The 18,310-nt window shown below is 46.7% G+C and overlaps 1 protein-coding gene across 2 annotated transcripts in view; it reads right to left on the bottom strand.

Annotated features, from left to right (window-relative positions):
* The window catches only part of SDC2 (syndecan 2), a 59,352-nt gene extending 47,274 nt beyond the window's left edge, over nucleotides 1-12,078 (bottom strand). Inside the window, exon 1 of one of the 2 annotated variants that reach the window (XM_040588460.1) lies at nucleotides 11,658-12,078. In XM_040588460.1, coding sequence (XP_040444394.1) covers nucleotides 11,658-11,717 — 60 coding nt within the window. In that variant the 5' untranslated portion in view covers nucleotides 11,718-12,078. Of the gene's footprint in view, nucleotides 1-11,021; nucleotides 11,136-11,657 lie in introns of those variants that run through there. The other variant, XM_040588458.1, reaches the window with a different exon arrangement.
* Between the last annotated feature and the right edge of the window lie 6,232 nt (nucleotides 12,079-18,310).

Here is an 18,310-nt window from a genome sequence, read left to right as displayed (position 1 = left end):
TTAGTTTCTATCTTCTGATAAAAACAGCCTATACCTACACAGACAACAACACGGAGCAATACCCATCCCTGCAGTATGCTCTATCATACCACGATTGAAAAATAGTCTTTTTTTTCCCTCCCTTTTCTTTTGAGGATAAAAGCCCATTAAGACATAATGTCATTACATCTGCTTTGATTTATCCAAAGGAAAGCCAAAGCACCTATGCTATACGCTTTGACCAATAAATTTACATAGCTCCATGGACAATGTGTTATAATTTAATGATTTATTTCCCTGGAAAAGAAAACAAACTTTTATTTATAAGCTGCTTCATATTTTAGAGATGTTCACTGAAATAGAAGTCCAGCGTAACACAGTCTTAACTCATACACACAGAGCCAGCACTGCACTTCAGGCTTTGCAGTTAGTCACAAAAGGACCCAGCAAATTAAAAAAAAAAAAAAGTCTTAAGGAAAGCTAATTGACAACTGCAAAGCACAGGAGAAGGGCCTGCCTCTGCTTAATTGAAGGTCTTTTCTGTTAAGCTGCATGCTATATTTACCACCTGGCTTGTAATGGCTGTTTTTATTCAAATGTTCTGTGGTAAAATACATGCACGTGTAAGGGATGAAGACTTTATCATCGAAACCTTCTGCAAGAAATTAGGGGAATGAGAAAGGCTCGCACACTTCCGCAGCAAAATTAGGTCAGAATGCCTTTGAACAGCTCCATCTGAAGGCTGTGCCAGACTTCAGATCAAATACTTTTTAGTGCATTAGACCCAACAGCTTAAGAGATGAACTTCTATGCTGCTGATAATTATTACTGGTACTGTGCATTGCTGCTTTCCTCTCCACCTGTGGATAATTATAAATAGCCTACATTTTCCAGTCCCTGACATATGCCACTCGGTTAATAGCACTTCCAAAACCCATCCTTTATAACCATGGGTCACACATTTCAAATATGACGACCGCGTAACTCTACACAGATTGGGAAATTATTACTTGCCCCATGCATACTCTTAACTAAGCACTCCCTGAATATACATGTATAACTAAATGATATTACCATCACGGTAATTAATGATGTGAGGCTGTAAAGTGCCAAGTCGGTGATTCATATACAAACTAGTCTCTGCACTCTGGTGCCTATGCACAGCCCTGAACCCTGCGGCCAGGGAGCATCACTGCCACCGGCCGTCACCTCCTGCCCTGCCCAAGCACAGTCAGCCCCAGGGCTGATGCTCTCCTGCATGCCAACCCCCCCTTCCTAAGGGGCTCCAGGGCTATCCCGAAATAAAGCATACTCCAGTAGCCAAGCTGGGGGAGTAAAGGCCACAGAACTGTCCCCAGATACATAAAGCAGTTAATCATACACCTCCTCCCCACTCAGCTTTACTGCTTACACCCCGAGGAATGGGCAACAGAGCCTACCAGCCCCCACATCCAGTCATGTTTGTGTAAAATTTCATTAATAAATTAATCTGTAAGTAAACTATAAAAAAAGCCTAAACCCCTGAAACTACTTCCAGGGAGTAAGAGGGGGTTATACAGCCAAAACAGTAACTCTAGAGTCAAATATACCTTTTGTGGAGCTTAACAGCATAACAAGACTAGCAGTAAGAAAATCGAGGCATTCAGAATTGTAATTCTTTAAAACTCAGACTTTTCCCTTGGTTTTTTTTAGCTCTTAAAATTCACAGCTGAGTTCACTCTAGCAAGCTTGGCTCTTGGGAGGGTTGTTAAGATACACAGAAACACCCACCTCCAGTTTCCTACTGCTCCTTGTTTTGCTCTCCCGTTAGGTGACACTGCTAATTGTACAGCTGCTACAGCTAGCTGCCAGGGACTGCTCTAAGGAGGTTTTCCAATTAGGTTAGCTGAATTAAATAACAAGGGAGAGAAAGAGATTAGCTTTTTCTGTGCATCTCTAGGAAGCCACAGAGAAATTGCCCAAAATACTCTTGCTAATCCTCCCTTAGGACCCCTTCATCTCTGATCACAAACACAGAAATGCCATGTGAGCTACTCTACTTTGTGGGAACCATGCCAACTCTGATTGCCTGTACAGCCACAATTTTCATGACAAGGAATCCTACCTACTTTGTTTGAGACTGACAGCATCTGCCAGAAGAAGTTTTCTCCTCAGTCTTCCTCAGGTTCCTCAGGTCAAATACCTTTACACATTTAAGCCAGTGGAGGTAAGATCCTCAGGTGTTAGGTGAAACATCAAGAAGTAACAAGGTGAAGAAGTATCACAAAGACTGCTATCTGTATATTATAAAGCACCAACTTTTTTTCACAGACATTTTTTTGTCATAACCCAAAGCTGCCTAATTCTTCCCATGCAGATAGAGAAGGTCAGAAAAACAAAAAGTAGAATGATTGGTACCTGACCTCAGGAGCATTACTACATATTCACAAACCCAAAAGACTTTTTCAACCCACAAACAAGATTCAGGGTTCTCAAAAAAAGTATCAGAAAACCTTCATCACTACTAAGTTTATCTGGCTTTTATATATGACAATTTATGCCACCAGGCAGAAGACCAATTACAGGTGTCCACCAGAAGAGACCTACATCAAGATGCCAAGTCACCAGCTCTTGGTTAAGTGGGAGAGATATGGTCAAGAAAGCAGCATTAGTGAAAGCACAAAATCCAGACCAGCTGAGGGCAAAGTAAGTTTTTCAGGTTGTGAATCACAGTAAGAATAAGAACAAAAGGAAAGACAGGTCATTTTCCCTTTCCAATGCCCTATAGTTACAAAACAGACAAGAATAGCATTTTCAGCACAGCAATATTATTGAGTACTATCTCAAACCATTTTAGACCTAATACTCTTCCATTATCAGGAGCTGGTAAGCTCCTTCCATCCAGTGAGTCCCATCACGGCGGCACAGGCACACCTCTGCCTCTCCAACCCAGCAGAAAGGCTATTTATTACTGAGCCTGAGCCGGCTCAAAGGCAAAGAGATGCCCCCCTTGCAGAACATAGCCCTGCTCTTCAACACAGCATTGCTCCTTGAGCTAAACACCACCAGAGAGAAAAGCATTTCCAGTAAGAACCATGATGGGAGACCACCAGCCATACTCAAAGCTGAGTATGTTAAATGTCCTTTCTTCTCCAGCACCTGTGCGCTTTAAGGAGGAAAGTCAGTTTTTAACAGGTGGCCATGGTACCCACTTTCCGCACCCTCAAACCCTGCACAGTCAGGCCTTTAAGTGGCATTGAAGCATCCAAACATTATTCAATAGGTTGGAGATCAGGCTCTGAAATGCTATCAGTGGATCTTTTCATATGTCAGTTTTCAGAGTTGGTGCTTTTTCAACACTCTTGTGTCACCCCTCCCTTCCGCACACCAATACTCTGCAGGAAGGACCACCACTCCTACCAGAAGATCAGAAAGCATCTCGTGGCTTGCCACAGGGCTTCCTCATCCACCTCCTGCTCACTGCCAAATCCTTTGGAAACTTCTAGAGACCTCTGCCACATTTTCACAGAGCAGACAGACGTGTCCACCAAAGCGTTTTGGTCAAAAGGGAGGAAAAGGCAAATTCAAGTGGCCCAAGCTGCAACACGGACAGACAATTTCAGCTGAGCTGGGAATCCATTCAGGTCACAACAGCTCTGGTGTGACCTCCCAGCCTGGCCAGGTCAGGTACAGACCTGTGCCAACCACTATTCCCAGTTTTTCTCTTTAGAACAAATTTTTTCCAACTCATTCACATTTTGCAGTGACCCCTTACCAGGGCTTTGAGGGCAGAGGGAAGGCTGTGCTGGAGAATCAAACCAAAAGCACCTTTGGGAGCTATGGAGGATCAAATCATACTTCTGGGGGAAAACTGTTATGAAATTGTTGTATTAAATCACAAGTGAAGAAGCAAGAAGAAAACCATTTGTAAAGACCACCTCCTGTTTAAAGCTTATTTTTCCTGGTAAGTAAGGTCAGAGAAGCTGCTCCTTCTACACTAATTCGGGCCAAGAGAATTGTTAAGACAATTTTGAGAGCAATTTTGATCTGTTTATTTAACTGGGAGACCTTCTCAAGTTCTGCTGGGCTTTCCTCTCCTGACACTTGAAAGACAGACTGCCTTTTGTAAAAGGCAAAAAAAAATCTTTACTTTTTGTAAAAGATACACACACAAAAGTATATAAAATAAAAATATATGTAACAGAGACGTCTATGTAGAATAAAGATCTATATAAAATACACACACACAAAAAAAAAACTTTCAAGGGCCTTCCAAGCTAGAAATGCAGCAGCTGCAGAGAGCACAGGCTCTGTGGAAGCCACTCTCTATGAACAGATAATTTCAAATATACCCCAAGAAGTTTCATTTCATGACATTTTAGATGTCACATTCAAAAATATCAGCCTTCACAGATGAGAAATAATCAAAGAGCACATGACTGGAAAATCATAAGCAACTCCATCAAAGACAAGAATTTAGAAGACATACACGGCTCTTCAGTAACTTTTCCTATCTACCTCCAGGACTAGTCATCCTTCTTGTCTACCATGGGGAGAGAGGCCTGTGAGTTCCACAGACTACAGATGCTTAAGTCACTAGTGATCCTAAAGTATTAATCTTCCAACGTTGTATGCTGCCACATCAGTTCTTGAGAACTTTTCACAATGAGACTTACACAAGCCAGTCACAAATACAACCAAATTTCACATACCCTGTTCACAGACGCTCCTTCTCTTTGCTGCACAAACACTTCCATTCACTGTGCTCGAACTGCCACTAGTGGCAAGTACCAAGTGTCCCTGAACTCCTGACTGGGAGGAGACACAAGCCAGTCCACGGCCAGGACAGGACCTGCATGTTCTGCAATCCCTCTTCCACGGAAAACTCAGAATCTTGCTTCTCAGCAACATTATTTTATGCACATCCTTGCTGAGATTATACACTATTATTATTTATAGAGCTAAGCCATACCTATTTTTATTTATGCAATGACACAAATTTACATTCAACAGAAGCTCGATTTTCAGATGTCCCAACGATGGTGCATTTCCATTACTTTGAACTAGCTTCACCTTTCCGCTTTGCTTCCCTTGCAGGTTTTCATTTTAAATAATAAGAACACCATCAACGTCACACCCCCACACCTGCATATTTGAACGTGGAACTGCACAACACTTGAAAGGGATTCAAAAGGAATGTGGAGGGCTTCAACTGGTAATCAGTTTAAGTGACACACTGATTCTGGAATCTCCATATCCTGAGCAAGCATGGATAAAGAACCCAGCAAAGGAAGAATCTGTCTCCTGGACATCTCTCCTCTTCACAGCCTGCAAGATACAACATGTATTCAAACCTGGCATTAGCCTTCCCCTGCAGACCCCAGTCCAAAAGGCAAACAAGACTCAGCTCTTAAAAGCCAAAAAAGACCAAGTACATGGGGCTTTGGCTGGCCACAGCTGTGCCCTCCAGCTGCTGTGTCCAGCCAGCTGTTCCTGCAGGTACTGCAGAGTCACTGCAGCTGGAATAAATGCAGCTCAGCCCAGAGAAAGAGGAAAGCTTGCTTCTATCTGTATAACTAATAGTGGGACAGGAGCAGACAAACCAGAGAGGATCCTGTGGAAGGCAGGAGAAATGGAAAACCTAGTGAGGTTATTCATTCATGTGGAAGCAAGTACACTACATTTTTCTTCTCTCTCAAAACTTACTGAGTCTTGATGCCACGCTGATCATGTACCCAACTGCTCCCCAAGAAGTACTTCACCTCCCAGGCTATATTCTTCAGCAGCACTGTCTCCTACAGCTCTGTGAGACCACTGCAGCCACACCGCTGAAATACATTTCAGCAACTAAGCATGGGCCACTTCACACTGATCTGAAAGGTGACAATTGACCTCCATTAGTGTGGAAGCACCTCTAGAGAAAATTATGCTTTATTATGGTTAATCAAGCAGGAACAAAACATGTCTGACAGCACAGTATTTAAATACAGACAATACATTTTGGTTGTGAACGACAGTGGTGGTTTCTGAACATTTTGATTCAGTTCCTGTGTATACCGCAGGCTGTTTGACCTTCTACAAGTCCCTTTGTCTCCTTAACACTAATACGAGTACAAAGTATGTATTTATCTTTATGCGTGCAACTCAAACACAGCCAAACAGGTTTTTATTTGAACTCTCCCAAATCAATTCACCTTTGGAACAAAACAATTTAGCTTAGAAGGGAGATTTCTGTAGAAGTTTATATGTAAACTAAAAATAGTGATTTCAGATGGAGGGTCCAGCTCAAGCTTTAGTTAAGCACAGCTTACACGACACACTAATAGCCTATCTAGACAAAGCCAAGTTCCACAGATTCATCACCACCCTATTAGTCATTATTTCACTTTAAATGAACCCCCTGCTTGAGAGATCAACAAAAATAATTTGTTCAGCACAAAAGTACTTGTTGCAAACAGTTGTTAAATGCTGTGTTTTCTCCTACTGCAATCAGTTTTCCAATACTTTTGAGGATTACATGTATTTTGTATTTCTGCCTAAATTTCCAGTATGCTTTTGAAAGCGTCCCTTGGGGCTGAGCTAATCAAGAAAACAAAATGCATACAGAGAACTGTCATTATTACAGGGTCAAACACTAATGCAGTCTTTACTCGAGAGATTGCAAATTATATTTCAACGTGAGCAAGAGAAATCTTGCTCCCAAATCACTGAATAGTGCCATGTAACCTATGAATAAATTACTAGTCCTGAAAAGATTACAGACAGCAGTTTATTATCATCTTGTAAGCATGCACCAAAGATAACCAAACAACAAGTTGTTAGAGAACAGCCTGCAGTAATTCTCTCATGCTAGCTACAACACAGAGAGCAAAGCAACTTGAATGTGGACCAAACCGCTTGCCCATGACTTGTGCATCCTCTCTCAACTGCGGCAGCACAGAGGGCATCTTTATGACTTACATTCAAGCAGGGTCTTACATGGGGCCTTGAATAAGCTTGCCAGTCTCAAACACAACATTTCTGTTAAAATTCATAGTCAGTCAGATTTATTCAGAAGACAAAAAGAGTACTTTTCCGTAACTAGACAAGAGCCCTTTGTTCAGCCACTAAGCCTTACTAAAGCTCGTAATTCTTTGCCATAAGGAAAACGTTTAAACTGGTCAATGGCAAAAGTCAATTTGGTGAGATAATGTAATTAATAAATGGCATCCGTATGCCTCTGCTCGACGTTTTATAAAGACAACTGGCCATCAAGAGCAGGGCAAACAGAGAGCCCTGCAAATGACTGGCTGCTCTGCAGGAAGGTCAGCTGCTGCACGGAGTAATGAGCTGTTCTCCAAGCTCAGGACTCCCTGCCAAAACACTATGTTCCCCACCGAGGACAGCAGGTAGCTCTCCACATCCTCCCTGGAGGCGTTAGATCATGGCTGCGTGTTTGACACAGAGGTTTTCATAACTCATACCTCTGCTAGCCAAGAAACTAGGCTTTGACCTCCATTAGTCAAAAAATTAGGCCTTGATCTGGTCATCCTGAGATTACACTTAAGATTAGCACCACAGTTCCATCAAGACTTCAAACAAACCCAAGGTTTACAGCTCTTTCTCCTAAGTCCACCATCTTTATCCCATTAGCTGCAGAAATTGCCTCAAACCTACCACAGAGGTATCATCTGCCCAAGAACAACAATCCCAGTACCTGACTTCAAACCCAGAGATATTTGTTCCGACTTGTTCCTGAAGATGAGGCTCTCATCTGCTTCCTCGATAAGGATCTAGAAAAAAATGCAGAGAAAACATCTCTGCACTTCAGACCTGAATATTAAGTCAGTTCCAATGCAGACCTTGGGGCTAAGATATTAAAAAGAGAAACTGCTTCAGTGTTTGATCTCAGGTCAAGAATCATCTGTTCTTTAATTTTTAAAAGATAAGCTAACCTGGGAGGGAAACCTATTCCCAGAAAGTGGCTCCTGTGAACATCCAGCTAAGGGGCAGCTTCATTGCAGCACCAGAACTGTAACTGGTGGTAAAACCCAGAGCACATCAGTCAGGCAGCTGTTGGATGGGAGCACGGAGATATTCAGCTAGAGTAAGGGAAGCAGCCATGGCGGATGCTGCTGACTGATTACAGGTGCTGCCAGGTCACAAAAAGCACTGGATGGATATTTATTAATTCTACAGTGAGAAGAAAAAGCTCATGTGAGTTGGGGAAGGGTGGAAATAAATCAAGACTAAAAAAGCCTCCTACCTTTCTTTGGAACTTACTTGGCTATGCAGATTTAACATGCTTAGGAGAGACACACATGGCATATAAATCTGAAACGCCACCCATCTCTTCAGCCCTTCTTCTCTCTTCTCCTCTAATTACTATCTCCAAAGTCTAGCTGCCTTTTTCAGGAAAACAACATTCCTCCTCTCCAACACGCTATCAATTTTCCAAATTCCAAAAGCAAAATAACCATTAGAAACAAAAGCAGTAAAATGACAGCGTCATGCTTCTAAAATACTAAATACTTCTGAAAAATATACCAACTCTTAACCTTGGATCATCCCTCAGTAACTACATTTAGGCCAACAAATCAGTGCTCAGACGCTTGCAGAAGAAGCTGAAAGACTACCTAGTTGACATTGATGCACCAGTGCTCTATTTTACTGAAAGCCTAAAAACCAACACCAACACCACCCCCGGCATGCACTGCTGACGCAAAGCAAAGTCTTCAGACTCCAGAAACCTCACAAGGAGAGCGATGATTAACCTTCTGTTAGGAGAGCAGCGCTATAGTGCCGCGGTATGCAGCACAACCTGCTAGCCAGCAAAGTTTCCCAACATGCGCTTGGGCTTGCGGAGAGGATTAGACCATCACACAAGCTCTGGAAAACCATTCGTCCCACTGCTGCGCACCAGGATGAAACAGGAAGGTTTATCAGCCTCTTCTGAATGGGAGCTGACAAGTACAGCTGGATACTTGGCGCTGCTCTCTGGTGCTATTAAAATCAGCAAGAGCTGACTCCCACTACCATCAGGACCGGACCCAGCCTTTTCACAGGCACATCAGGCCTTTCTGAGAGTTTGCCTTTTTTTCCCAGCAGTTTCATGTCGCTCTCATTCCTTCTCCTACAAGCAAATGAGGAAACTTTCAAGGTAGCTAAAAAGCACATTTTTTTGCCGTTCAGCCAAGCCTGGGTGAATCCTCCATGTTCTTCCAGGCCCGCTGGGGTTACCAGACCCCACTCCAACCTGATGTCTCACCGCTCGCTGTGCTGATGGCAGCAAACCACCCCACAAGCCCTGGCTGAGACCCACTGGCTTTGATGTGGCCAATGCCTGCCACCATGCACAGGTTGCCACAAACAAGTCGGAGTCCCCATCACCCTCTGCATCCCACCCACGTCCCCAGAGCAGGCACGGCACAGCAGAGCGCATCTGCAGCACGACAGCCCACGCCAGGGCGCACGAAGCATGCACCCAGCACGGACAAACCGCTCCCAGGTTCAGGGGCAGGTCTCATTTCCAGTCCATTTTTAACATGGCTCTGACATCTACTCGGCCTACCCCAATAAAAAGGTTTCTTGGTTACATGAAGCAAACACAGGGAACTCACTGCTTTTGGAAACAAAATGACCTGCTGCCTTCCCCCACCTTGCTCAAAAAAACTCCTGGATAATTTATTTCATCAGAAACGAGATTTTTTTTCCCTTACAGCTTCGCCTAGATAATAAATACCAGAATCAAACAAAGGGGAAGAAATTTAGAGCTAAACCCACTTGACAGTGCTCCGGAGAGCTAGCAGGTCTTTTTAAGCATCCATATAAAACTCCTCTTACAACTAGGACCAATTTCTGCAGAGACTACAGATTCGGCATCTATCATTTCCCAGAGACCCATCTACAAAATCCTACCTTAAGGGACTATGTAGCTGCTGCCAGAATCAGTGAAAGAAAGAAGGGGGGGGGGGGGAGCAGAGGGTGGAGAAAAGGGAACTTTTCCCTTTACTTTTCCAATCTCTCCACAACTTTCTGGCAGCAGCAAGGGCACTGCACCAGGGCCAGGCAGGCTCCCCCCACCTCACTCCCCCTCTGCCCCCCAAACCGCGCTGCCCCAGTACGCCCTGACAACCTGCCCCACGCTGCCGCAGCGTGTTCATCCCAAGGCAAAAACCCATAAAACTTAATACTTTACTAATTACTGTGGCAGTTTAATAGTTACTACACCATCAGAGAACTTTGTAATAACAGTATTTCTATAAAATTAAAGTATATTGTACCTCATTAGCCAAGGGTGTTTCTGCAGTGCAGTCATACTTAGCGGAAACAGGAGTCCGTGTTCTACAAAAACCTTTTTTAATTAGTCCTTAAGAAAAGTGTTTTGCAATTGTATCCTTAGAAATCCCTAATGATGAGCCAGATTTCACCAAGGCTGTGACTGGGCTAATTTATACAATAGCTAGACAACTTCCAAAGTTAACCCAAGCTAGTGACATTATTTAGTTCAGTGGAGCGGCTCATTTTAATTGGATTAAATTGTCATGCTTTTTTTTAAATTTCATACTGAAACCTCTATTTATTATTTCCTAATATTTGCCCCAACAATGCAACGGTGTCGTTCGCATGCCCCCTTCCCTCCATGCAATCGAGGCAACCTCAGATCTACCGATGGAAAAGAAAGACTAAAACCCTGTGGCCCGCCTTCACCGGCTCCGTGCTGCGGCGGAGCGGGAGTGCTCTGCCCAAGAGTGGCTTTTCCCGCGGTACAAATCCCGGTAACCGAGTTAATTGCATTAAGCAGAGGCCCCCGGTTAGCAAATACACTTGTGGCTCGGAAAAGTGTAAACAGCGGCATTACCCCCAGCATCCCGCAGCAAGCCCGCAGGGGCAGGGCCGGCGGGGCCAGCGGCAGGCTCGGTCTCCCCGCAGCCGGCACCGGGCAGCGGCGGCTCCGCAGCCGGGACAGGCGGCCGGCCGGGAGGCGCGCAGCGCTGCGCCCCGCGCAAGGAGAGGCGCAGCAGCTCGGCGCACACGACGGTTTTGGGGGCTCCTGCGCCGCGCAGCCAAGGGGTGTTAGTTACCGCTTTTTTTCCTCTCTTTTTAGCAACCGGCCGGGGTGGGCTGATTTTGCCAGGCGACGCTCCCGCCTCACCGCCCGCGGAGCCGGGGGGAAGCGGCATTTTCCGCGGGCGGCTGCTCGGACGCGGTGCGGGGCGGCCCGGCACAAAGCCCCGCCGGACGCAGCGCCCCGAGGGCTCCGGCCCCAGCCCCGCGCCGCCGCCGCCCCTCGGCCGCCCCATGGCAACCGGGCAGCCCCCCCTCCTTCGGGGCGGCAGGGAACGAGGCACCGGGGGGGCTCCAGGGCCGGCAGGCGGCTGGGTCGTCGCGGCAAACTTCGGCTGCGGCTCGCTGGAGGGCGGCAGGGTGCTCCGCTCGGCTTCGTATGGCTTTTTGGGAGGGAGGTCTCTTCTTCTAATTTTTTTTTTTTTTTGGGGGGGGGGGGGTCTGATGTTTGCAGAGCCCTCGGCTATCAACAGATGCTCCCGCGAACCGGCCCGCTGACCCGGCGGGCGGCGATACCGCGGCCAGGACCAGGGCTGCGCGCCCCGCGCTGGCAGACGGAGCCCAGGCGGCCGCCCCGTCCCGTCCCGTCTCGCCGCGCCCCGCGGAGCCGCCGCCGCCGCCGCCGCCGCCCTCCCCTCCGCCCCGGGACTCACCGGCTGCCCGGAGGCGCAGGCCACGAAGCTGACGGTGAGCGCTAGCCACACGCCCCGCATTATTCCCGCGGAACCGGCGCGGCGGCCGCCTGGGGCCGGGCACAAAGGAGAAACCGGGGGGCGGCGGCGCTCGGCAGCGCCCGGGGGGGCGCGGGGCAGGGCCGGGGGCGCCCGCCGGCCGCCGCGCTCCTTCCGCTCCGCTCCGCGCTCCGCTCCGCCGCTGCGCGGCCGGCCCGATGCTGCGCGGCGCTGGGGCGCCCGGGCTGCAGGCTGCGCGCTGCCGGCTCCGCCGCTCTCCCTCCGCCCCGAGTGCTCGGCGGCGGCGGCGCGGCTCCCAGTTAAACCCCGCAGAAATTCCTGCAGGATTACAACACAGATTGGCAGCTCCCCCAGCCAGTGGAAGGAGGCGGCACGCCGCCGCCGCCGGCTCTCGCCCCTCGCAAATTCAAGCAACTTTCCCCCCCCCGCCCCCCGTCTCCTCCTCCTTCTCCTTCTCCTCCGCCCCGGTCTCCCCTCTCTCGTCCTCCCCCCCAGTGGAAAACATGAGTAGCGCCGCGGGCCGACCGAGGGCTGGCCTCGGTGTAAGAGCGAGGACGTGGAAGGCTCCCTCTTTCCAAGGGCAGTCTGAGCGCTGCCGCTGTGTTTAGTGCTGTGCCCAACTGCGCATCGCCGCTCCGCGCCACCCTCCCCAGTTAGCCGGGCTGGCAGCCTCAACTGTCGGAAAACACAGGACGGAGGCGTTAAAAATCACGGGGAGGGGGGAGATCCCTAAATGCCGGCCCACTTCGGATCCTCACTTGGCTTTCTGCCCCGAGGTTCGATCGTTTTGGACTTCGCTCCCTTAACAAGAAGACTAGAAACTTTCAGGGCTGAGGGGGTGGCATGTAATAGCCGCGATTTGTACCTAGGTACGTGGATCCAGGAGCTGTGTCTTCAAAATAAATATTGCAGGAATTGACAGCACCACAAATGTCTGCCCCAGCAGCCAAAACAAGAAGTCTTGCAATGACTAGCCCATGGTATTTCTCAGCTGGAGAAAATGGTGGTATTGCAGAGCTTAGGAGCCTCAGCGCAATCCACTTGCCTATGCCAGCCTGTTTCCACCGCTGAACGTGTCCACATATTACATCAGTCATTGGGCATGGGAAAGGAGCAATAACCAGGAAAGCAAAATATATCAGTCTTGCTTGCAAGCTACCGGTTGTGATTTAATTCAGAAGGCTGCAGGCAGCATTTTATAGCCCTAGTCAAATGGTCACAAGGACCATAATGGCCTCTTTTGTGTTAGCAAAACCTATCCCTCTTAGAGGACCCCAGCCCCAGAGCAGGCAAGAGCCCGGGGAGATTCCCCAGGCAGATGTTTTTCCCGGGTAGATGCTTTTCCACGCCCTTTGCCTTGCTTGCCCTGCTCTCTGGCGAGCACTTTGGCTGACGAGTGGTGTTGAGATCCCTACTGCCTTCAGTTCCCGCTCTGGTTGCCTTCCTATCAAAACAGGAATGCCATGTAAGAAAAAAAAAAAATAAAGTTAATTTGGCACAAGCGATCTCTCACCCCACTCATCACTCTCCCATCTCTCCCAGGCAAACACATCCCTGGAGATCCCTGTGCAGCGTGGGCTCAGCGGCTAGCTCTGCACTGGGAAGTGGCGGGACCCTTGTCCCCAGAGGGGTAGGTGGCTCTGTCTGGAGCGCTCTCGCTGTGCGCAGCCCAGTCCCAGGAACGTGATACCTCTCAACAGTTACCACGCTTGCTATTTCTAGATCCACCTTCCGGACGTGCCATGTAATTGATTTTTAGGCTGCGTTCCCCACTGAAATCTTACCAGATTTTCAACGCTCTGCTCCTCGTGGGTGTCACACACAGATTGTTTAATACGTTCCTTATATTAAACAGGTTGTTTAATATAATCCTTCTCCTTCAAAGTATGTTGCAAATACTTAGGACCCAATTCTGTGTATCCCCTTCCTTGGTAGGCAGCAGGGTTGCAATCCAACCAAGCAACAATTTCGGCACTGTTTGATGTGGGTGCATGAAGTGCAGTAAAGCAAAGGGAGGAAAACTCTGGCTGGGCCAAATCTGTAGGGCCTTGCACAGGCACAGGGTCTTACAGGCACCCTGTCTGCAAGGATGGGAGAGAGAAAGAGATTGCAACTTGCCCTGAGTCAAAGTGGGAACCAGAAATAGAATTCCTTATGCTGGCAGGATCCTTAACAGCAGGAAAACAGAACGCCACGTTAGATACAAGTAACATAAAAGAACAAATCTGAAGACAGAGAAGCTGGGTACAGGCAACATCTTAAGGGTTGTCAGACGCCAAGGTGCAAGTGATTTACTACAGTATGGTGGGATTTTAGCATTCAGACCTTTCAGACATATCTTTAACAAATAAACCAAGCTCACATTTTCATTCACGTTACAATATGTGATTATCAGGGATTTAGTGCTCAGTAGAACCTATCAGAGACCAAAATATCATCTGCAACCAGTGAAGTATTCCTTTGGCAAAGACAACAGCAGCTAATGGGTTCCTCATGGACCATGATTTTCCGTAAGGGCAGTGCCCATCAGGGACTTGGGACTAAGACCTGCAAAACCTCCACATGTTTACACACCTCCTTAAACCTGTGCAGGGGCAATCTCTGATGCCAAGCATGAAGCTAAGCACATGCACTAATACTAGAAGGAGCAGAACTGGAGACCAGAAGCCAGACAGATGATTTGGAAAGATAGAAACGAACATGAGGAGGAAGAAAAGGAAAGAAATAACCCTTGTAGGTCACAGAACCAATAAAAGATTTTCTTGGGACCTGCTTGCTGCCTTTGCACACTCCTGAGCCCTCCGGCTGGATGCAGTAGGAGCACTTCCACGAGTGGTCCCCACAGGGAGCGGCTGTACTACCTTATCACAGCCAAGTGCTCTGGCACCTGCTCCTCTTTTTGCCCTGATTTTATAGGGATAGAGGCAAGTGGAAAGCCCAGCATGAAGCTGACACCGTGTTTTTAACCCAAAGGAATTATGTAATAAGAACTGTAACGAGAGGGTAATCAGAGCCAGGCGATGAGACAGAGCTGCCAAGAGAAAGCTGCAGGCCTGGGCATTCCTGATGCAGACTGTCAGGCAGCGATCACAGCGCTGCCTTTGTGCCACCCGGAGTCCCCCCAGCCCTCCAGCAGACACCGGCCACCTGATCACAATGGCAACATCAAGTCAAAGCAGGCTGGAGTAGGGTTAAGGTGGGATTAAGGGACAAACGTCACAAAAGGCCATTTTCTTACAAAATGTGTTACATGCTGGAAGGAAGCAAGAGGACCTCGCCTGTAGCATGTGCAATGTGGTTATCAACTACAGAAAAGCCCCAACTATAACCCAGATGACCACCAAATTTGAAAATTCAGCTCTGGGTCTCTCCTAGGAGGAAATAAACCTTCTGCATTTGCAGCCTGTGTTCTCAGCTCTGGCTTATTTTCACTGTACAGTCATAGCACCAAGTGACTTCACACAAATGCAAACACTTCTAAAGCTAGGAGTACCGCAGAGCACAGACAGGGCTTTGCAGGACCCTCTTAGTGGGATGTGCCATGGAGTTACTGGAATTTTAGGAAGGAGTTATGGTTAGAAAGAGATGGAAGCTGTGCAAAAAGCAAGTTTGGAGATCTTGGGAAAAATATTTCCAGCCTATGGCCTATGCTGTTTCTCCAATGAGTTCTGGCGAATACTACGGGGTGCGATTGAGAACGCTTGGCACAAAGCAGTAGTGAACACAGCAAAAACCCTGAGCCTCACACTGCAGTCAAGTGGATGATGAGGTGGTGTTGGCTGGAGCTGACGTCTGTTGCATAAATGATCGGTGGCTGTATTTGTGGCCAGGATGGGATAGTCTTGGCATGACATTCAAAGGTCATAAAAGGTGGCAAATTTTCCCAAATAACTTATTCAGAGGGAAGCAGAACCTGTGAAAAGGAAGAAAGCAGCTGACATGAGATCTGTTTGAACCCATGCTGGCAAGGATATGACATAAACTTGCTAAAATATGTCACTAGGACAGTTCAGAGTGAGATTTATAACTACATCCCCAAACTCCTATATTCTATGCTTCTAATTCAAGAACAGTAGAATTACCCATCTCTTCTATTAAAATGTCTCACTAAATATTTGCAAGTGTAGTCGTGTTCATTTCTGTACTATAATCTGGATTCAGGAGCGTGGTAGGATGAGACTAGTGCTCATGGGACAGTTGAAACAGGAGAGGTGAGAGCAATTTTTGGTAATGCATCACTGAACTGTTCTTTTCTGTATCAGTTCTTAAACAGTGTAATTACATGAATGTGCAACCTTCTTCAGCAGGCTCCTATTCCAAGGGTACCTCTCCTAAGCATCCCCAAAATACCCTGGGACATCTTTGTTTCTCTTTGATTCAAAGGCCTCTCCTGCTATGCAGCCTCTGAATCATAGACTTATGCAAGTTATTTATTTTTTATTACATCTATCTGCTTATTCTGATTAGATATGAAATACAAAATATGTCTGCGGAGAAGTGAGTGCCCCCTGATAGTCGGAACAACAGCATGGCAGGAGCTAAGGGCACCATAAGCAACCAGTGCTTGTTGCATCTGCTGGGGCACCACTGAGGCCACACAGTTGGACCGTATGTGGTTTCTAAGGTGGTTTATAATACTGGGGTTTATATGAATGCAACAGAAAGTCTGAGCTTGGCCTGCAACTTAGCTGGGCAACCAATAACAGAAAGCTTGCAGCAGACAAAACTTTTTTGTTCATTTTCCGTGGGAAAGAAGAGTGGTAGGATGGCCTCATAAAGAAGAAAATAAAAGGCAGAGCACAAGCAGCACCCTCCTAAGAGATGCTGCGTTGGGTGAAGCAGTCCAGGGGCAGCCTGAAAATGGAGCTGGTTTGTGTTTTTTGCTGTGCAGCAAAAGGAGAGATCATCGACACAGAGAGACAAAGATAAACTTAGGCTGGGGGCTTTGCTCCAGCGATGGCTACAGAGGGGGGTGCTGCGGGTGGGCCGGGCAGGGGGGGACCTGGCGTAATCTCTTGCTTGGCAAGAACTGCATTAGCCAGCTTTCCAGAAGAGTTACGTTCAGAAAGTCACAGCCCTTGTCTAGAGGGGGACATCTGAACCAGTCACTCATCCAGATTCAAAGGTGGCCTTTACACCTGGCATTAAAGTCCAGTTTTGGCAGCGCTCCTAGAGCAGGTCTGATTCCCTGCTATTCAGCAAGTCGCTGAAGCTTTTAAATGTAAAATACATGCCTCAAGTGCCTTGCTGATTTGAGAGTCCCTTTTCCAGAGGAGATGCCTACCGAGCACCATAAGCCAAGTGAACGGCACGATACTGAAAGCTAGGACCACCGAAAAATTATGGAACTTGGCCAAGGAAACATTATATTCCCAGATTTGGCTCTTGATTTTAACTGCCCTAAGAGTCACTTTGTTCTGGCCTCTTGAACAGGGCAAAATTTATCACTCTGCTATTCTAGCCAAGGCTATTACACTTTTTTTTTTTTTTTTTTAATTAGGACAAAATGTACCTTTAAAATAGAAAAGATAATTCTTTATCTCTGAAAATTTCATTTAGAGCCATGGCTCAATATTTGGCTGAGACATTTGCATACCTGGAAGTGTCTCATATGTGATGATCTCTGCAAATGAAATGCATTGTTGATTTAGTTTATTATCCCAAAAGATGGTATCGTGGTTAAGGTTTGTATGCGGTACACAGGAGAAAAATACAGAAGAGTTGAATTGAAATAGTTTTTAATTCTGCCAGGTATACTGTTGAAGTTAATGAAAGTCAGTTAGACATACATTTGGCTGCTGTTGCTAACTGAATAATACAAGTAATAACAGAGGCATCTATTCAATTCCTGATGAACATGAGTAATTTCCATTATCTTAAAATGTGTAGGAGTTACGAATTATAGGTGCAGAGATTGCCCAATGCTTTTTCATTATTATATCTTGTTGTCAGTTGCTTATACATTTGCCAAAGTTTAATGCATCAAGCTGAAATATCCTATGCTGAGTATCAGCTTCCAGCTGACTTTGTTTCACTTTATTTTTGTTTTCAAAGTTTTATCAAGAATGGTACATCTGTATCCAAGAGCAATGTTAGGAGAAAATATGTTATTTTGTCTACGGTAAGCCAAATTCCTTCAAACGTTTCTCTGACAAGATGTTTTATCTCTGTGTGGGGAAGCAAAGAGCAAAAATTTGGCAAAAGGAGTCAACCAAACACCAGAAATTTGCTTTTCAACACATTTGTGAAATTACTTCCAAATCTGGACCATGGCTAAGCATTACTGTCTTTACTGTTTGTACCTGCTCAGTAGAAACTTGTTAAATTCTGACATCTGAAAATGTCATCTAAATCAGGCATGTTCCAGCTCAGAGCCACAGAAACCTCTCTGGGGTTGGTCTCCAAATAAAAGGGCTGGCTGTAGATTTCCTCCCAGCTCTTGCGAGAAAAGGTCTGCTGTGTGTAGCTGCACAGTGAGGGGGAAGAGAAGGGAATTATTGACTTGTGGAGGAATGAAGAGAGGGGCAGTGATGGTAAGAGTTGGAGAGTGAAGAGCGGGAATATGGGGAGGGAGCAGTGTGGTGGGAGAGGCACAAGTGCGAGGGTGGAGGAAG

Source organism: Falco naumanni, chromosome 3 (assembly GCF_017639655.2).
Source record: "Falco naumanni isolate bFalNau1 chromosome 3, bFalNau1.pat, whole genome shotgun sequence".
Lineage (NCBI taxonomy): Eukaryota > Metazoa > Chordata > Aves > Falconiformes > Falconidae > Falco > Falco naumanni.
Note: the sequence above shows the minus strand (reverse complement) of the source record. Positions and strands in the feature narration are given on the sequence as shown.